Below are 21,685 nucleotides of genomic sequence, written 5' to 3' on the forward strand. Positions count from 1 at the left end.
AGCAAAGCTATCATTCAGAATTGAAGGGCAGTTAAAGAGCTTCACAGATAAGAAAAAGCTAAAGGAGTTCATCACCACCGGACCAATATTATATGAAATGCTATAAGGTATTTAAGAAGAGGAAGAAGAAGAAAAAGGTAAAGATAAAAATTATGAACAACAAATACATATCTATCAACAAGTGAATCTAAAAATCAAGTGAATTAAAAATCTGAGGAACAGAACAAACTGGTGAATATAATAGAATCAGGGGCATAGAAAGGGAGTGGACTGATAAGTCTTAGGGGGAAAGGGGTGTGGGGGGTGCGGGAAGAGACTGGACAAAAATCGTACACCTATGGATGAGGACAGTGGCGGCGGGGTAAGGGCAGAGGGTGGGATGGGAACTGGGTGGAGGGGAGCTATGGGGGGAAAAAAGAGGAACAATTGTAATAATCTGAACAATAAAGATTTATTAAATGTAAAAAAAAAGAAAAGAATTTTTTTTGTCCAACTAAAAAAGATTTTTGTTCGTACAGTGTTTGTTTTGTTTTACCCCAGGATTCAGACTAACAGACCTTCTTACTGGTAGATGAACTAAATCAAAGAAGCTTTGAAGTAAATGTAGACAGTCTCCCTTAAATACAATAAAATTTCTGTATTCATAGATTGTTTGCCTCTTGAAGTTTTAGTTTTATTAATAATATTAATGACTTGAATTTCCATAGCACATTTTTACTGTATAAAGATCCCTCATACATATTATCTCATATAATGAATTACAGCCCTGTTGGGTAGTGGAGAACTATTATTCACATTTTAATGATGAAGGTTAAATGTCTTGGTTCAGATTATAAAGTTAACAGTATCTTCTACTGAAAGCAGCCATCACCAGTGGCAGCCACTTTCAGGCACAGTGAGATTGAGTTGGAATCAACAGTGAAAGGTTTATGTATTTTAAAAGCAAGTCTGCATTTTTTTAAATTAACATTTTATAATTTAAATAATTCAAATTACTTGTGTTAGTTGAACTTAACTCTTTTCTAGCTACTATTTTGACTCCTTAGCCTTATTATTCAAGTCATTATATTTTGACTCCTTAGATGAATGAATCCAAATATAAAGTTCTGATTATTATAAGTGTCTTCATATTTTAAACAATTAAAAATATATTTAAGTCATATTTATACCATTTATTTCTTTTTCTAAAGAATTATTAACATAGAAAAAGATAAACACAGTCATTTCTACAACCAAAAAAGTGACTTCAGAATTGAGCATAGTATGCTGGAAGAATTGGAAAATAAATTGATTAACAGCAGGAAAACAGAAAGTAAGTTGAGTTCATGATGAACAAAAACTGTTGAGTGACATAAAGTTGTAATTTTGCCATGTGCTTTTTATCTGTGCATTGACTTATGTTTTCTATCAAGACACTTTCTAGTTAGTAATGTGTTTGTCTTTTAGGGATATGTATTTATTTTGTCAGGTTACTACTTAGTGATTCTAGCTGGATTGTTTTCTGTGTGTATTTCTCTCAATTTAATAGGAAAAAGAGGATTTTGTTTTTTGGTTGACAAATTAGATAATGTTATTAAAATTTCTTAAATAGAAATTAATTCTTGGGCTATCTGGTCTTAGCTCATCATAATAGTATGAAGTGATCAGGTCACATAATCCTGTAAACTTGAGTTTACTTGTCTGTGATACAATACCTACCATTTCTACCTCAGGGCATTTGTTCTGTACATCCCATGAGATAATATATGAAAAAGTGCCTTATAGATTACACAGAAAATGTTCTATTGTTTGCTATGAATATCAATCATTGTTTATAGTGTACTAAATGTTGGTCTTAATTCTATAAGAATACCTTCTTTCATTGAAGAGTAGATTTTATATGTTGAAAAATTCTTAGGTTATAATAATAAAAAATTGCTTAGCATTGTTTAAAGGAAAAATAATGGTTATCAACTAACTAAGCTTTATAAAATATTGAATTATAAATCCCTTATAGCCAATTAAAAGAAATTAAAAGAAATTCTTAATAATTTTTTTCTTTCAGAACATAAGATTGCACTATTTTAAAAGTCATCTTTTGTTGGATACTGGCAAGAATCATTCTCCCTCTTCTATTTGAATGACAACAGGACCTAATATAAAACCAGATTTTCAGTTCTCCTCTTTGATTCATAGAGAAATCTAAACATTCCTAGTTTACTATTTCTTAAATTCCCTCAGTTCTTTTATAGATACTGAGAAGCTGATCTTTATATCTCTCAGTTGTGCCACTATGTATAGTGTCTCCATTCTCTGCATTTTAAGTCACTTCATTTTCTCTTTTTAAGGCAACTTTATTTTTATCTTTTTATTCTTTTCTGCTATACCTTTGCCTCTCTTTATTAACACGTTGTGTTTATCTTATCAAGGAGAGGAAGGAATGCACTTAATATAAGGATATAGAGGCTTTCCCTCCCCTATTACAACCCAGAAGTAGTAAATTTCTTTTCCTTACCTCAAACATCATGCCACAATTTTAGCCTGCATTTATGTATTTAAATGGTTTGTACTTGAATGGTTTGCCTAATAGAGTGGCAGTTCGAAATGAAGAAATAAAAGATTACTTGCCCTATAGAGATGTCACTATAACTGATCAAACTATAGCCCCCCAAAAACCCACTCTCCTAATTGCTTACATTACTAGAGAAGTTTCTTGATTTTAAGTTCCAACAGTAAATAGGACCCTTTAAAAATACAATGGATAAAGTTTCTGCTCTTCTGGAACACTTGAATTTTAATTAAGAAATAACAAGCCAAAGTCACATACACATATTTGAGGTTTGTTTTGGATATTAGCATTGGCTCCAGGCTTACTGGTAACCTTTTAAAAAATATATATATTTTAAAGACTTTTGGACATAGCTGTTTGGTTTTTCATGCTCATTTGTGAAACATTAAAAAAATGGAGGGGCATAATAAAGTACCCAAAGATGATAAAATAATATTACTGTTATATATATTACACAAATATAGAAGTATGAATATAAATATATGATTTTAGCCTACATAACTGAAATAAGTATTAAAGTAAGTTTATTACTTCAGAAAGAAAATTCAAAAGGGGAATCTAGGATTTCTGCTGCTGATACAGAACAGCTGAAAATGTCTTTGAGACCCTCCTCCGTTTTACAGGCTTTTACTGTGGGCCCAACATTTTCAGGCTGATCCTTTGGATGAGTTTGGCAGCTACAGTGTAGATATCACTGAGTGGCACCTGAAAGCACTTTGTCAAGGCTGTGACAGTCAGTCACATAAGGATGTGGTTAGATGAAATTAATTCTCATTAGGAAGTTTGTCAGTATTCATAGAATTAATATTTAGTTTTAATATTCTAAAAATAGAGTTGAGATCTAGCCCAAATTCTATTCCCATAAAATTATAACAAATTAAAAAAAGAAAACTCTGTTGAAGAATAAAATACGATTAAGCCTAAGCTATTGATCCATGTATTTAAAAGAGTGTCCAATAACTCAATCTCCACAGAGTAAAGAAAAAGACATTTCCTTGGCACAGATTATAGTAAGATTTACCCCATTGTGCTTTTAAATATTGGAGGAAATTGAGAGATGCTTTATTTAGAGCAAGGGTACTTATTAAAAGGTTCAGGCTGTAATGACACTTAAGTAACCATCTTTTGTTCATTATTTAATTTCTCTTGGCTATCTTTTACCAAATGAGGATGAGCCGTCTCAGGTGTAGAATCCTGAACTGTAATCATGTTTGTCATAGAATTATTTTAAAGTACATACTTCTTCCTTATAGGATCAAAAATCCAGCAACAATTAGCCAAAATACATAATAATGTAAAGAAACTTCAGCATCAGTTAAAAGATGTGAAGCCTACACCTGGTTGTAAGTACATTTAGATTTTATATTCTTATATATTAGTATTTTTTATTGTTCATTAGAAACATTTACACTTTTCTAATAAGAATTTTTCTCTTTTTTTAAAAATATATTTTATTGATATTTTACAGAGAGGAAGGGAGAGGGATAGAGAGCTAGAAACATCAATGAGAGAGAAACATCGATCAGCTGCCTCCTGCACACCTCCTACTGGGGATGTGCCCGCAACCAAGGTACATGCCCTTGACCAGAATCGAACCTGGGACCCTTCAGTCTGCAGGCCGACGCTCTATCCCCTGAGCCAAACCGGTTTTGGCAAGAATTTTTCTCTTTAGCATTGATGGAACTAAGCCCTACTTTATTGGTTAGGGATTGATAAGAATACATTAAAGAACTGTATTATCTGACGTTTACATAGCTTTTTATCTTTAAAATGCTATAAATCCTGCCCAAGCTCAGTTGGTTGGAGCATTGTCCTGTACACCAAAAGGTTGTGGGTTCGATTCCCAGTCAGAGCACATGCCAAGGTTGCATATGCAGTAGCTGAAGAGGAAAAACTGATTTCCTTATGTTTACATAAGTAGAGAGGAAAGGATACAATTTTAATTTTTTATAAATGACTAGTATTTGTCCTAATATTATTTAACCATTTCTTTAGGCATTTAAAGTGCATCTTAAAAGGCAATTATTTCAAAAAGCAAATGATGGGAAAACCATTAGGCTAAAAATCAGGAAATCAGTCTTTTTTCCTCTTCATTGACTGCATATGAATCTTTCATTACCACCGATTCTCCATCATATAAATGACCCTAATATCTGTTCTGCCCACTCCATAATTTATAAAAATTTATAGCATTTTTTAAAAATCCTCACCTGAAGATATGTTTCTATTGATTTTGAGAGAGAGAGAGAGAAACATCTATGTTAGAGAGAAACAGTAAAGTGCTCAAGATGAATAGATTGTAAGAATCAAACAGATGTTGAGTCAAATTCTTGATCTACCAGTTATGTGATTTTAGGCAAGTTACTTGATTTTTCTGAGCTTTCATCTCTCAGCTCTAAAATGAAAATAACCACAGGACTTAACTCAGGGTTGTTGGGGATGAAGTGAGACAGTGTACATAAAGCACTTGTGCCGTGCTTAAAATTTAGGAAGCACTAAAAATAGCAAATATGAATATTATAGTTCGTTAAATTAATATAAAAAACCATAAAAATGCTAGAAGAGAACATGGGCTAATATTTTTATAATTGTACTAGAGGCCCAATGCATGAAATTCGTGCGGGGGTGGGGGGTCCCTCAGCCTGGCCTGTGCCCGCTCACAGTCCAGGACCCCTCAGGGAGTGTCCGCCTGCCAGCTTAGGGAGTGGGCCTAAGCTGGCAGTCGGATATCCCTCTCACAGTCTGGGAGCCTTCACTTCTTACCACCCGCCTGCTCGCTACTCCTTACTACTCAGCTGGCTGCTCCTTAGCGCTACCACAGAGGCGGGAGAGGCTTCCACCCCGCCGCTGCACTCAACAGCCGTGAGCCTGTCTCTGGCTGAGCAGTGCTCCCCCTGTGGGAGTTCACTGACCACCAGAGGGCAACTCCTGTGTTGAGCCTCTGCCCCCTGGTGGTCAGTGTGCATCATAGTGACTGGTCATTCCGCCAGTCGTTCTGCCATTTGGTCAGTTTGCGTATTAGGCTTTTATTATATAGGATTATAGTTTATAAGAATGACAAAGATCAGAAACCATAAAGAAAAAAGTGGGCAAAACTGACTGCTTAAAAAAACAAAATACCAAGAAAAGCCCACAAACCCTTATATACGCAAAGTTGAAAGATAGGAAAATATTAGTGATATATGTAACTTAAAAAGCTAATATCCATCTATATATGTAAATATATAAAAAGGCTAATATGTAAAGTGTCCCCTCAGGAGTTGGACTGGGAGACTGGGAGTTCGACTGCTTGCTATGATGTGCGCTGACCACCAGGGGGGATGGCGTGGAACGAAGGAAGGCCCTGGCTGATAGCTGGCAGTCAGGGAAGGGAAGCCATGGCTGGCAGCCGGAAAGTCCCAATTGGCCCTGATCGCCGGCAAGGTCTAGGGACCCTACCCGTGCACTAATTTCATGCACTGGGCCTCTAGTAATATATAAAGCATGCCTACAAATTAGAGTAACAAAGGTAAATAACCTAATAGAAAAATGGGCAAAGATAATAAGGTCCATTTTGCAGTGAGAGAAATACAAAACGAGAAAAGGCTTATTAAAGATCACAAAAAATGTCCGTTAAATCAGGGATGATAAATGTTTGCCTTTCATATTGGAAATGATTAAAAGTACCTGGGAAGGAGCACTCTCAGGATCTGTAAGTTGGTGTGGCTTCTTTGAAGTATAATGTGATGGTATCTAGCATATTGGAAAATAAGCATACTTTTTTATTTAGCATTTCAAGTTTTAGCAGTTATCCTCTAAAAATACTTATTTGAGCATGCAAAAAAATACATGCAAAGATATTTATTACATTACTGCATCTATTTAAAGGTTGATTATTGGAGAATTACTTAATGAATTAGGATAGATTTAGATAATAAAATAATATGTTAGTTAACATTTTGTTAAATAAAAACTACAAGTTACAAAACAGCTTATGTAGTATGAAACATTTTTGGTAAATAATAGTAATATTTAATGATATATGTACATAGGGAAAAATGTGTAATAAAAAATTATAATAATAAAAATTAGCTTTTTATAAGTATATTTTTCTTATCCTTTAGGCTAAGAAATGTTTTTAAATTAAGGGAACAGTCCATTTTTCCCTAATATTTAATTCTTAGTCATACTGAAATGATATAATTTTTCTGTTTTTTTTATAGTTGTTGAAAAGCTCAGAGAAATGATGGAAGAAATCGAAAATGCAATTAACACTTTTAAGGAGGAGCAGAGATTGATGTATGTTTTAAACACATTTTAATGTAAAATTGACATATTTCCAATAAGTCTCCATTAGGTTGTTATATATAAACCATTTTATTGTTATACTAGTGGCCTGGTGCACAAAATTTGTGCGGGGGTGCGGGGAGAGGGGTGTTCCTCAGCCCGGCCTGCACCCTCTCCAATCTGGGACACCTTGGGGGATGTCTGACTGCCAGTTTAGGCCCGATCCCAGGCCCCTAACCACTCTGCCTGCCGGCCGGCTTGCCCCAACTGCCCCCCTTGCTGGCCTGATCACCCCCAACTGTCCCCCCCACTGGCCTGCTCGCCCCCAACTGCCCTCCCCTGCCAGTCTGATCTTCCCCAACTGCGCCCCCCACCACCAGCCTGCTCGCTCCCAACTGCCTACCCCTGCCGGCCTGCTCACCCTCAACTGCCCCCCCCCCCCTTGCTGGCCTGCTTGCCCCTAACCACCTCTGCCTCAGCCTCGCCACCATGGCTTTGTCCAGAAGGACATCCGGAAGGTCTCCCAGTTTAATTAGCATATTACCCTTTTAGTAGTATAGATATTTAACATTAGTCTTACACAAAGGCAACAACACTTTTCTAATTTTGTTTTAGGTTATAAATTGCTTTTTATGTTTAAAGTGAATGTTCATTTATATATGGACATTATAAAATCTCAGATAAGAATGTGAAAGATTGTCTTATTCTCTAAGGAAATTCAAGTCTTAGATTTATAAATGTTAATAATGCTAAGTGGAGAAGATGACATGGAAAGAGCAATAATTTAAGAGGAAAAAATAAAGGGTTAATATGGATTGATTTGTATCTTATTATTCAAACTTTATTTTTGAAATTTTAGATATGAAGAGCTTATTAAAGAAGAGAAAATAACTAATAATGAGTTGAGCGCCATATCAAGGAAGATTGACACATGGGCTTTGGGTAGTTCAGAAACAGAGAAAGCTTTCAGAGTGATGTCAAGCAAAGTTCCTGTAGACAAAGTAGCACCAAGTACTCTTCCAGAAGAAGTGGTGGATTTTGAAAAATTCCTTCAGCAAACAGGAGGGCGACAAGGGGGCTGGGATGATTATGATCACCAGAACTTTGTAAAGGTGAGAAACAAACATAAAGGGAAGCCAACATTTATGGGAGAAGTCCTAGAACACCTTCCTGGAAGAACACAGGATGAAGTTGAACAGCATGAGAAATGGTATCAAAAGTTTCTGGCCCTAGAAGAAAGGAAAAAAGAGGTAATAATAATTATTATAGCTATTATTTGTTGTATTTTTCTCTGTTCCAGCTACTGTGGTAAACTCTTTAACATTTATTAATTTTACAACTCCATGAGGTGTATTGCAGTTTTCCCCCCATCTTACAGAAGGTGCAACAGGCATTGGGAAGTTTTAAGTAACTTAACTAAAGGAACTATAGTTGGACTTTCTGAAGGCCAAACATTTCTACCCCAAGAAATAATATAGTGGGCCAGAAAACTTCTGATTGTGGGCAAAACCCTCTATGTCCACCAGAAATGTGGGAAATCCAGATATACTCAGGCTTTTGATAAAAGGCAGCCTACCAGCAAAGGCCACATGGTTTTCAATCTTCTTACCTAATAAAAGAGAAACATGCAAATTAACCATCACTCCGCTATGCCCACAGCCAATCAGAATGAGTATGCAAATTAATGCAACAAAGATGGAGGTTAATTTACATATGCAGGCATGGAGCGGTGTGAAGCCTGCTATAAGGGGAAGGGGGGCAGCGGAGGGAGCTACTGGAGTGGTGCTCCAGACAGAAGCGAGGACTTCCCGGCTCCCGGAGACCTGGGAGCGGAGACTTGCCAGCTCCCGGGCAGCCAGGGAGTGGGGACGTGCCAGCTCCCAGGCTTTCCTGGGAGCAGGGACTTGCGGGCTCCCGGGAGGATGGGGTGGGGAGCGGGGACTTGCTGGCTCCCGGGCAGCTGGGAGTGAAGCCAAAGGAATGAAGGCCTATTCTTGCACGAATCGTGCCAATAGGCCTCTAGTAAAATATAAAGAGGCAGTAGAAAAACAATTTTCACTCTTCAAAGTTTCATTGAGGTTTGGAACTTCAGACCGATTGCTTATTTGAAAAGACTCAAAATTTTGACTACCCCAGAGAAAAGAGTAACTTTTAAGTATAGCAAATATCTAAAAAGTTTCATTTTCACAAAAATATTCTTCTGGCTTTGGTTTTGTTAGGACTTCTCAACCTTGGCAGAGTTAACCATTTGGGCTAGGTAATTCTTTGCTGTGACTGCTGTTGTGAACATTGTAGGATGATTGGCAACATTCCTGGCTTCCACCCATTAGATGCTAGTAACACCTCGTTAGTTGTGATTATCAAAAATGTCTCCATTGGGCAAACATTGCCCCTAGTTGAGAACCATGAGTTCAGATACTTGAAATCTGAGTCACATTTTTTGTAGAAGTCAGCTATTATAAACTTTAACTTGCTTGAGTATGACTATTCAACAGATGACATGCCCAAGGAGTATTAAAGAAATACTGATCCCATGTTTAGTCTAAATTTTTAGAGGAAATAGCTTGTGTTTATTGTTTTATCTCTCCTAAATAAGTTAAATGTAAGAAAATTGAAATTTGGGACTTTAAGAAAAATTTTGAAACATAAGTAATTTTTTAAAACTCAAAAATAACAAGCTATTAGGAATTATTTAGGCTTTTTTCCTGGATACTGAAAACATGGGGTCCCTAGACCAGCAAAGTGGTCCTTGGACTAGCAAAATCAACATCACCTGGGAGCTTATTAGAACTTATAATAGACCTAAGCCAGTGGTCGGCAAACTCATTAGTCAACAGAGCCAAATATCAATAGTACAACGATTGAAATTTCTTTTGAGAGCCAAATTTTTTAAACTTAAACTTCTTCTAACGCCACTTCTTCAAAATAGACTCGCCCAGGCCGTGGTATTTTGTGGAAGAGCCACACTCAAGGGGCCAAAGAGCCGCATGTGGCTCGCGAGCCGCAGTTTGCCAACCACTGACCTAAGCCAAACTCTGGGGGTGGGGCTCAGGAATTGTGTTTTAACAAGTCCTTTAGGTTATTCTGTAATAAGCTAAAGTTTAAGAACCACCTCTCTAGGGAAAAAGAATAGACACAGTGCCTCATGTAGTTAAGGTAAAGCACCTTGATTCTAGCTTGTTCCCGACCACTGTTTCCTGATATTTGATGATTGATTGATTGAAGGGGTGAGGTAGGAGGGGGTATGAAAATGGAGGTAAAATTACTGAAGTAGGACATGGAGGAGGAGGAGGAAACTTGGGGGAAAGCATCAAAATATAGTTTTAAAGTGACTCAGTTTAAGATGCTGAGAAGATTTACCATTTTTATCGCCATTTGCTCAAGATACTTATTTTCAGATATGCCCTGAACTTTCTGGCCCGAATACCCTTGTTTATCTTATTCCCACTTTCTGGAACCTCCATTCCTTCCCCTCAACTCCCAGTTATTAAAATCTGCCCAGATAAGATGCTGTTTCCTTCTTGTCCACTCAAACATAAGTAGTCCCTCTCAGAAATTCCTACTAACATGTTGTTTATACCTCTTTTATGGCGTGCTATAGCACATCATAATATATTCTAGAACATATTCTGGTACTTATGCATTTATCTTATGTCACCTAGCACAGTGCTACTCAAACTTGGTCCATGGACTGGCTGTTAGGTTGCAAACTGTTACTGGTCTTCAGTGAGATAAAGTGATTGAACTAGGATCAGCTGCCCAGTAAGCACATTAGTTCAGTTTTTACTTTTTTTTTTTTTTTTAATAGAAAACCCTCTCTTTGAAGGAAGCAATACATTGATTTACATTCTGGCATGAATCTCTGACATTGTTGTGGACTGGCACATTGAGTAGCACTGTCCTAAATGACATTTGGTATTATTTTAATCATCTATGATTCCTATCACATTGCCTTGCATAGAGTATGCATACGATAGGAATGTATTGAATGAATAAATGAATGATATACCATGAGGAAAGATGAGGGAACAACTTCCTGACTTGAGGGTAAAGGAATTCAGTAGATGTATCCTTTATGGCATACAGAAGGCTGCTAGTATCTAATAAAAGAGTAATATGCAAATTGACTGTCACTCCAACACACAAGATGGCTGCCCCCATGTGGTCAAAGATGGATGCCCCCATGTGGACACAAGATGGCCACCGCAAGATATGGGACCCCTCAAGGGATGTTGGCCTCAGGGGAGGCCAGTTGGGGGTGACCAGGCCTGCAGGGGAGGGCAGTTGGGGGGACCCAGGCCTGCAGGGGAGGACAGTTGGGAGGGACCATGCCGGCAGGGGAGGGCAGTTAGGGGTGACCAGGCTGGCAGGGTAGGGCAGTTAGGGGCAAACAGGCTGGCAGGGGAATAGTTAAGTGTCAATCAGGCTGGCAGGGGAGTAGCTAGGGGGTGAGCGGGCTGGCAGGCAGAAGCGGTTAGGGGCAATCAGGCAGAGGCAGGCGAGCGGTTGGGAGCCAGCAGTCCTGGATTGTGAGAGGGATGTCCAACATCCCTTGAGGGGTCCCATATTGGAGAGGGTGCAGACTGGGCTGAGGGTCACCCCCACCCCGTGCACGAATTTCATGCACCAGGCCTCTAGTTTTAAAAAATCTTTACATACCCTGTGTAAAGCAATGAAGCTAATTTGCTTTTTTTTTTTTTTTTTTTTTTTTTTAACACTTATGAAGCACTACCTCCCAGGGACTGACTCATTTAGTATTTATAATATCCCTGCTTGAGATATATATCCCTACCACTTGAGCAAAATGAAGACAGAGTAATTTAGTAACTCATCCAAGGTCATACCTAGTAGATGGTAAAGCCATGATTTGGTTCTAAATGGTCTGACTTCAGAGCCCATACTCTCAACCACACCACTCTTAATTCCTCTTCTGATATTTGAACAAAGAAGGGTCACTCAGAAAGGATTGTAAGCCTTGAAAGAGGATTTGGAAGCATAAGTAAGATGATCAGAGGAAAAGAATGTTTCCCATGAACACACAAATGAGGTGCAATCTTTGTGAACCTGGGGGTTAAGAGAGGACAAGAAAGGCCAAAAGAATAAATCATTAGTCAGTGTTTTAAGAGACATTAATTTTTAAAAACAAAAGTAGAAAAAACTGTACTGGTTAAAAAACAAACCAACAAAAAACACTTGGAAACCTAAGCATCCTGTAACCAATATTCTTTATAGAAAGATGGACTTGAGGTTGTATTTTAAAGTGCTTTTGGTTATTAAAGTTCTTTTTCCCTTACTATATTTTCTTCATCAGTCTATTCAGAACTGGAAAACTAAAAAGCTGCAAAAAAAGGAGGAAATTTTCAAGGAAAAGGCAGAGGACATACCTATGCTTTTTCATAACAAACAAGAAGATAATCAAAAGCAAAAAGAGGAACAAAGAAAGAAGCAGAAATTGGCAGTGGAAGCTTGGAAAAAACAGAAAAGTATAGAAATGTCAATGAAATATGCTTCCCAGTTAAAAGAAGAGGAAGAGAAAGAGAAAAGGCAACAGAAAGAGCGCCAACGCCAGTTTAAACTAAAATTACTACTAGAAAACTACACCCAGCAGAAGAAAGAACAGGAAGAATTTTTAAGACTTGAAAAGGAGATAAGGGAAAAGACAGAAAAGGCAGAAAAAAGGAAAACTGTTGCTGATGAAATTTCCAGATTTCAAGAAAGAGTGAGTAAATATGTTTTCTAAATAATTTCAGGAATTATTTAGTGGTATTACTACAAATAGCGGTACTACTTCCAGATTCAGTTCAGGAAAAATTGAGTGCTTCTGTTATGTTAGGCTTCTACTTACCAGTGCTCCCTTATTTTTCCCCCCTCATTTCTTGTATATTGTAGTCTAGTGGGAAAGATAGATGGGCAAGTATATTTCTGTATGACGTTGTAAATAGTGTAGTGATTGAGGTGATTGTGGACAGAGAATTTTAGGAGATGGGTATGCAGGAAGGGTAGCTTATTACCATAGCTATTAGTGTCAGAGAGACACTAAGTGATATTTGAGTCTTGAAGAAGAAAGGGGAGATCTTTCCTAGCGAAGGGAACAGCATGAATGACAGCTTGGAGAAGTGTAACAGTGGTTTGTGGGGGAACCCATAAACACTTCAGTATTCTAAGGGCATCAGATGGAAGGTGGGAATCAGCAGGAGACAAGGCTGGAAAGGTAGCCACAGGCTAGACTACTTTTTCTTTGCCAAACTGACTGGCTTTTCCCCACAGATGATTTCCTTACTTGTTCACGGTCCATCTCCCATCATAATAGAAGCTCCACAAGGGCAGAGATTTTGTCCTTTTGTTTATTCCTGTACCCTGTACATTGTAGATATTCAATGTATACTTAAAGGAATCAAGGTTATTGCTGAGAGGCAGGATCATAAATGATTTAAAAACAAATATATATAAGAAAATGCAATCAAAGAGATTATAATCTTATCAAAGTGGAATTCAATCCGAAGAGTCTCAAAAAGACAAAGAAGTGTATATACCTTAAAACGAAAGAGTGCAAATGAGATAAAACATAGCAATATCTATAAAGCAAAAAATAAGGAAAGTACAAAAAATTAGGCAAAAACACATTAGTGGAATTTTAATCTCTATAAAAATATCTCCCCAAATAACAAAATGCCCCAAATATGAGAGCTCTAAAACCAGACATATCTGTACTGAAAGTGGGCTTAACTCACCTATTAAAATAAGAAATAACCAAGCAGAAAATTATTCCAAAAGATGTGCATGTATCACACTTATTTTCAAGGAAAATAAAGATTTTACTCTTGTTGGAAAAGGTCATTATTGAAGGAATATTGATATTTAAGGTGATTTAATTTTACTTCCAAGCAACTAAAGTTTGCAACAAATTTTAGTTGATTTTACTTTCTAATGTTATATTTTTTGTTGGCATATGTTTCTTAGGATTTGCGTAAACTTGAACTGAAAATTCTTGATAGACAGTCTAAAGAAGATGAAAAGGCAGAAAAACAAAGAAGACTGGCAAAATTAAAAAAAAAGGTACTCTGTACTGAGATTAATTTATTTTTGTTATCCTAATTCCTTGGTTTGTAAGGATACAAACATCCGTTTTCTTTATATCCAGCTTGATTTCTATATCATCTTCTTTAAAATGAACTTATTTAGCATAGCTTAGTACAATTTAAACTGTTGTTTGAATTCTACCATTTCACATTATAAACACATTGCATAATCTCAGTTGGTGATACTAATAGCTAAAGATATAGGTGACTCTCGACAAAACAAAGAACTTACTGGTGGATATTTATCCTAAATTTATTGCCTGGCTATGCCACTATTTGCTGCATCATATTTCCTTCATAATATAAAGAGAATAAAATAATTGAACTAGAAAAAAGAAACTAAAGTAACAGTTTATTGATTGATGTAGTCCCAACTTTTATTTTAGCTATATGAGCACAATAAAAAGTTTACAGAAGAGGTTATTAACAGTTTTTAATATCAAGTATTTTTCTCAGTAAGGATCACAAATACAATGTTAATATATCAGATTCATTTTACTTCTGATTACAGGTTGAAAACAATGTTAGCAGAGATCCTTCTAGGCTTTACAAACCTACCAAAGGTTGGGAAGAACGGACCAAAAACTTAGGACCAACAGGCTCTGGGCCACTTCTACATATCCCACATAGGTAAAAAGGAGTTAGAATGATTCATAATAATTTAATAACTGCATGTTTCACCTGGCCAGCATGGCTCAGTGTTTGAGTACTGATCTATGAATCAGGAGGTCATGGTTTGATTCCCGGTCACAACACATGCCCGGGTTTCAGGCTCATTCCCCCGTAGGGGGCGTGCAGGAGGCAGCCAATCAATGATTCTCTCTCAGCATTGATGTTTCTCTCTCTCTCTCCTTCTCCCTTCCTCTCTGAAATCAATAAAAATATTTTAAAAAATAACCATGTTTATATTTTGTGCAACTTTGATATGTATATATTTTACAGTAAAAAGTGATAAAAATAAATCTACATATATTTTTTAAAATTAACATTTAATCAGCATAACTTGAGTTGGCCCACCTCCACTTGGATACATACTTTTCACTTGTTTCACACTGGCGCCCGCACCCTGGCCTCTTACTTTTTCTCTACCTGAATAAAACTTGCTTTATAAAAAAGTTCAAATAAAAGAAATAGAAGTTAACATCTAATCAGTTAGGATTTTTATAAAAATTTTCCGTATATTTATAATTACTCTTCTCTTCTTCTCCTTAGGGCTATTCCAACCTGGAGACAAGGAGTTTAGAAAAGAATATGAGATAATGAAATTGGTATTCAGTTGATGGGAATGTTAGCATATTCAGCTTGAACAGGACAGAGTGACTAACGGCATGTTTTTTAAATATCACTAGCTAAGACAGACTGATTATGGTGTTGTATGTGAATTGACAGATGTTAAGCTCCAAGTAGTATTGTCATTAGTATTTCCTGTTTATACCAAGAGGGTATGTAATGTGTATGTTGGCCTATTATTATGTAAAAGTTTTTTGAATAAGTTTATGTTACAAATACTATTTCATTTAAATACTCAGAACATTTCAAAGATACTTTGTTTTTGGCATGGCACAGCAAAATAAGTTGGGACAATCACAGAATGACATTTTCAAACCAAAATTTTGTAACATTTATATTTTGGAGGTAAGTTAGCTTGAGTAACAAAAATATAAAGTTTTTTTTGGTTTGAATTATGAAATAAGTTAGTACTTTTTCTAAGTTTAACGAATTGGTAGTTTATCAGTTACTACATTTTTATGTAATAAATATTTTGTATTTGTTCGAAGCATGCTTTGTTTTATATAAAGTATTTATATTAAAAATATGCCTCACAGTTCACACCTCATTTATACTCTATTATTTGTATTACTGATAAAATCATTTTGGTTTCCTTTAGCTTTTCCAATTTTCCTTTCAGCCTTTCTGGACTTCACACATTTATAAAATGTTTGTGCCTTTCATATCTTCCTGCCTGATTCAATTTTCTGCTTTTGTTTGCCTCAAAACATTTGTTCAAAATAGTTACTTTTAAAATTTACAAGCTTTGGTACATGAAAACACAATGTAAGAATTCGGCTCAACTTTTCATATATAATCTTAGTTCCTAACTTTAATTAGTTCTCACCAGCTTATAAAAAAGTTACCACCTATCTAATAAAGAGTGAATATGCAAATTGACCATCACACCATCACAAAGATGGCGGCGCCCAGTCCCCTCAACGCTGCTGGAGTCCCCCAGTCCTTTCAGCCCTGCCGGGGAGTGGGAGGGGCAGGCACTTGGTGTGGCCGGACCCGCCCTCAGCCCCCCAGCTGCCCAGGGCCAGCCCGAGGCGCAGGCAAGCCTCGCATATCGGCTGCCCATCCGCCCAGGGCTGCCAGAGGCTCGGGTAACCAGGGCCGGCCGAGGCTTGCGCTGCCAGCAGTGGCAGCAACAGAGGTGTGATGGGGGCGTCACCTTCCCCTGATCACCGGGTCACCTCCCACCCGAGGGCTCCCAGACTGTGAGAGGGGGCAGGCCAGGCTGAGGGACCCCCCCCCTCCAGTGCATGAATTTTCATGCACCAGGCCTCTAGTATACATAATAAACATAGGAAAGTTATTTCTTAGGACTTTTATCTTAGATGTAACTTGATACATTTAGGTCAAATGACTCAAATTTACTATGAGTAATAGTAGTCAAAATTTTTTCTTCTTTCACACTTACGACTCAAAGTAAATATAATTTCTAAAGGGAACTGAATTATTATTATACAGTTACTGTTGCAAAATAGAATTAACGTAAAACATCCTTAATCAGGAATGCACATTTTATTTGTAGCACTCATTTTCCATGAATTTTAAAAATGATTTGAGGCAGTTTAGAATAAAATATAGAACGGGACAAGGGAATTTAAAAACAGAATTGAATAACTAAGAAGATACAGAAAAGTAAAGGTTTTTATGTGCTACTTTCTAACATGTTGCTTTTTTTTTTGCACACAAATGCAGCTTTCAATTTCCTGCATCTAAGGTAAGCATAGTGGGCAATGCTGTATGGGGTTTTTTTGTTTATTTTTATTTTGTTTGTTTTTTTAATAATAGAAAATGTATGGAAGTTTCTTTGAACAACCAGTCCTTCTAACAGAATCTAAAATGAATGAGGAATTTGTTATATGACTTTTTATAAAGTCTATGTAAAATAAACAACAGAAATGTCTTCAGTTGCAAGTACATAGAAGAGATGTCAAATAAACACTTCTTAAACTGGTTTAAAAGTATGTTAATAAGAAATTTAGAAAAAAACACACACACAAATGTTAAAAAGCACCAATTCAACCACCCCCGGGGTAACTTTTTCCAAAAGTATACCTACATATTTTAAAATAGCTATAGTCATAGAATAAGTTAGTTACTATACTGTAAGCACTTTACATTACACATTTTTCTATCTTTCTACATAATTTAGACATTATCACTTAATGGCTAAATAAGATTCAATTATAATGAGGATGCTCCATCATTCTCATACTTTGAAGACTTGAGCTATTTATACTTCTTTAATTTTCTAACAAAGCTATTAATTAAAATTATACCCAAACTTCTATTAGCTCAATTGATTATAAAACAAAACATAGCTAATGATGTTGAGTGGCATTTTATGTAGGGGTTAGATTCTGTCATGGATATGTCAGAAACCTTGTATGATCAAAATCACCCATGAAAAGCCTTTTCTTTACCTAGAAGTATATAATATTACTTCTCACTGAGCCCATCATAGAAATATTTCCTCCTGATTTGGATCAGATTGCTGGTTCTTGAGCTGAGAATCAGATTAAATATTTGGCTTCCTTTTAAGGGCCAGGTTGAAGAGGATTGTTTTTCAGAGCATATATAGAGTATGCATAGTTGATTCTAGTAAGTTAAATGTATTTTATATGACTCCACTTTGAACATCTTCAGATATTTGATTGTGTGTGTGTGTGTGTGTGTGTGTGTGTGTGTGTGTGAGAGAGAGAGAGAGAGAGAGAGTGTAATAGTAATAATGTAGTGAAAACTCTCTAGATAGGGCATACCTGAAGGGCAAGAATTATGGACTCGATAGTTGTAGAAAAGCACCAAGGACAGCCCTCTGCTTATACCCAGCCATTTGTTACTGCTGTATTTGTTGACATTCAGGAAATCTGTAAGTAGTACCTAAAATTATGCAAGGCACTTTGGATTGGTGAATAAGTATGAGATAACTCCAGCCCACATGATACACTTTTTAAGAAATAAATTTTCTAACAAAGCTATTAATTAAAATTATACCCAAACTTCTATTAGCTCAATTGATTATAAAACAAACAAACAAACAAAAATCTAGTTCAGGCCTGATCCTAGGGTGGGTTTCTTTCAATATTTCATTATGAAGTTTTAAAGGGAAATGCTAAAGCAACTTAAATCCCTCTTTTTGAAAAAAAAGAGCATGTGATTTCATTTTTTAGTATATGGGTAGTTGGAGAATAGGTGGAGCTTATGTGCTGTTGTAAATTGATAAAACAGTGATGCTGAAGTCAAGACATTGATTCATCAAAGAGTAAAATGTTAAAACTTGTAAAAGAAAAATGCAAGCAGTCACATGTATGAATATATGTTGTGCATGCAAATTGCATTTAGATATACTTAAACGTGATTTCTGGTATTCTCGAGAACTGGGAACGACTCAACTTTTGTAGTGTCAGTAACCACTTAATAAACATTTGTTTATATCCATAGATTGAATTGTAGGTTTAGTTAACATATCCATTCAGCTTAAAACTGTGGCCTGCCCCACAAAATGAGTGTTGGAAAATTTATACCGAGCCATTCCTGTTTTCATGTATACCATCCTCATGACCTTTAGGGCCTGACTTCCTCAAAGCACACTTGAAACTGTTGACAATGCGCTTCCTCCCAAATACCGAAGGAGGATCAAAGTACTAGAGAGATTTGTGGGCCGAACTTTACTAGGCTTGCGAGGTGTTTCCGAAGCTTTGGGGTTTAGAGTAGGAAAGGTTGGGTCGTGCTCTATCTAGGAAGAAACCCGGCGATAAAGTGCGGCGTCCGATTCCCCAGTGACGGTGTCTTCAGTAAACCCACCCTGTTAAGCTCCTCGGGATTCCTTCGCGCCGCTCGCCAATTGCTTCCGGGTCACGGCAGGCGTCGCTTCCGCAGCAGCATGGCGGCCACGGAGGACGGGCAGCTGGCGGGGGACTGCGAAGGAGAGCGGCTGGATTTCCTGCGGGACCGACACGTGCGGTTCTTCCAGCGCTGCCTCCAGGTGTTGCCGGAGCGCTATTCTTCGCTGGAGACCAGCAGGTAACTGGTGGCCACAGTCAACAGGGCCGGCCCGGAGTCCGGGCCCCGGCTGAACAGCGCCGCGGAGCCTGTCAGCTAACTAGGCGCCGGAGGGGGGCTGCGCCGCCGCCCACCTGCCCTGCCCCGCGCCTCAGCTCTCCGCTGGGCCTGTGATCACTCTCTTTCCTCCGAGCTACAGCGAGAGGGTTTGGGGGAGCTGTACGTCTGGGCTTTGGCAATCTCCAGTTTCCGCCTTTTTCACTTCCCGACCATTTACCGTGTCAACTCTGAGCTTTTTTACTCCGTCTTCCCGGCCTCATTACTTTTCTAGTATAAAGGGAAAAAGGCAAAGCGTTTGTCATTATATTTTAGATAAACAGCCTCTCCTGTGTTTCCCTTTCCTAATTCATTGGCTTTTTTTTTTTTTTTTTTTTTTTTTTACCGAGGTAGCATTGGTTAATAACAGTATACACATTTCAGGTGTTCAACATTATAATTCGATATCTGTATACGCTGTTGGGTGTTCATCACTAAAAGTCTGTTTCCATTGTTCACCATGTATTGGACTCATTAACTCATAACTGAATGACTGTCTTGTGTTTGATGTATAGGAGCAGCAGAGATCTTCTAGGTTTGAATAGAAATTAACTTTCCAGGAACTGTAAATCTAATGAGAGGAGAAGATTGGCGAAGGAGGTGCACTGCTTGAAGGCAGCCTGGAAAAGTATATTTGCAATAAGAGTGTGATCTGGCAGAAGCCGAGAAACTATGAATTAGTCATTCAGAGTAAAAGTCTGCGGATGAGAAGAACGGAAGGAGGAGGCAGTCTTTGCTCCGCATTGCTGTTTTGAAGTGAGGCTCCAAAGCTGCATGAAACTGGATGGGAAGAGCAGATTGTTTTTGCTCTGATCTCTCTCCACATTTTCTGAACTCTGAGTCTTTAGTGTATTTTGAACACTGTCTGACTGGGTCAGTTTTGGAAGTTTTGTAGATTACTTCTGCATACTGCTCAGGAAACATTATGTTAGTTGCTGGAATACAGCTGACCAAGATAAGCAAGCAGTTTCAATAGAGTTTTATGCTATTAGTGTAGGTAGGATTCATGGGAGCTAATTGGAAGGACAGGTACCTAATCCAGATTTCTTTAGAGATGCCTTCTCTAATCACCCTTTCCAAAAGACACCACTTCCAATCGCCACCCAAAATTATATATTTATTGGCTTATTTGCTTAATATATTTTTTCATACTGGATTGTAAACTTCATGAAGGCAAGGTCTTTATCTATCTTGTTTATTTCTTTAATACTAGAGTTGCCCTGTTAAGTATGGTGGCCATTAGCCACATTTGACTATTTAAATTTGAATTAATTAAAATTTAATTTAATTTAAAATTCAATTCTGTTTACAGTAGCCACTATAGTACAAATGCTCAGTCACCACATTGGCAGTGGCTTTTGCTCCTATTTCAATAGTTCTGTCATCTCAGAAAATCTTATTGGACAGCATTGTACTGGGACATTGAGCAGTTTGGGGCACATGAGAAGCATTAAACAAATATTTATTGAATAATGTGAGCTGAGCCCTGAAAGATGAACAGATTCTTGTTCAAAAAGAGTAAAGCATTATTTATATTCCTTTCTCTGTCCATCAGTATTGATTGACTAGCAGAGCCCATGCCTAGACTTAAGATTTTCATTTATATAATATCATTAACCAATGTTACCTCAATAAATTTATTTTTTTAAAAGAGTTCCAAAATTGTATGGTATAGTATGTTAAGAAATATTTTGATAAACACATAACTTAATTGGGATTAATTTTATGTGAATTCATAGCAATTGGATAAAAAAAATCTTCCATCCTATTTTGACTGTTGAACTTCGTAGCTATTATTATAGGTCTGTGGTTGTATTTCAAAATGAAGGTGTGTTTGATTGGTTTACCCTTTAAAATTTCAGCATGGACAAAACCACATAGACTAATGCATATTGACAGTAAATTGTGTAATCCTGGTCACAATATAAGTAAAACAGTAAAAAATGTTAAGTTAAACAGCCAATTTAATACTTGATTTAATAACATTAGTATAATCTTAGGATCTATACCAGGCATTACATATTAGATAAAAGATATATTATATCATGGTATATTACATTAGCTAGATATTAATTATATATATTTTATGCCTTGTGTTTGTCATTTGAGTAGAATTTTTAAAAATCATTTTTGGTTTCTTATGGCTCAATAATACATTTAAGATAATCAGTACAACCCTGGCAGGTGTGGCTCAGTTGATTGGGTGTCCTGTGCACTGAAATATTGCTGGTTTGAGGCAGCCAATGTTTCTCTCTCCCCTTCCCTTTCTCTCTCTCTAAAAATCAATAAAAATATATATTTTTTAAAACATAATCTGTACATATCAGTTTTTGTAGTGATTTTTTTTTAAGTTTTCAGTTTTTCTGTTTCCTGATTTACAGTCTTTTCTTAGTTTAGCATTAAGTCCTTT

General features: G+C 36.9%; 2 protein-coding genes across 5 annotated transcripts in view; both read left to right on the forward strand.

Moving 5' to 3' along the window:
• Positions 1-15,846, forward strand: part of CCDC112 (coiled-coil domain containing 112) — a 29,099-nt gene extending 13,253 nt beyond the window's left edge. For both annotated transcript variants that reach the window (XM_080680290.1, XM_080680289.1), the window contains 8 exons: positions 1,191-1,312; positions 3,802-3,891; positions 6,751-6,826; positions 7,674-8,064; positions 12,126-12,533; positions 13,775-13,870; positions 14,405-14,523; positions 15,106-15,846. In XM_080680290.1, coding sequence (XP_080536416.1) covers positions 1,264-1,312; positions 3,802-3,891; positions 6,751-6,826; positions 7,674-8,064; positions 12,126-12,533; positions 13,775-13,870; positions 14,405-14,523; positions 15,106-15,136 — 1,260 coding nt within the window. In that variant the 5' untranslated portion in view covers positions 1,191-1,263 and the 3' untranslated portion in view covers positions 15,137-15,846. The remainder of the gene's footprint in view (positions 1-1,190; positions 1,313-3,801; positions 3,892-6,750; positions 6,827-7,673; positions 8,065-12,125; positions 12,534-13,774; positions 13,871-14,404; positions 14,524-15,105) is intronic.
• A 992-nt stretch (positions 15,847-16,838) lies between these two features.
• Positions 16,839-21,685, forward strand: part of PGGT1B (protein geranylgeranyltransferase type I subunit beta) — a 46,751-nt gene continuing 41,904 nt past the window's right edge. The window contains exon 1 of one of the 3 annotated variants that reach the window (XM_080680292.1): positions 16,839-16,894. In XM_080680292.1, the coding sequence (XP_080536418.1) occupies positions 16,842-16,894 (53 nt within the window). In that variant the 5' untranslated portion in view covers positions 16,839-16,841. Of the gene's footprint in view, positions 16,895-17,803; positions 19,201-19,989; positions 20,032-21,685 lie in introns of those variants that run through there. The other 2 variants (XM_080680291.1, XM_080680293.1) reach the window with 2 other exon arrangements.

The sequence above is a fragment of the Plecotus auritus genome (assembly GCF_963455305.1).
Source record: "Plecotus auritus genome assembly, chromosome: 7".
Taxonomy (NCBI): domain Eukaryota; kingdom Metazoa; phylum Chordata; class Mammalia; order Chiroptera; family Vespertilionidae; genus Plecotus; species Plecotus auritus.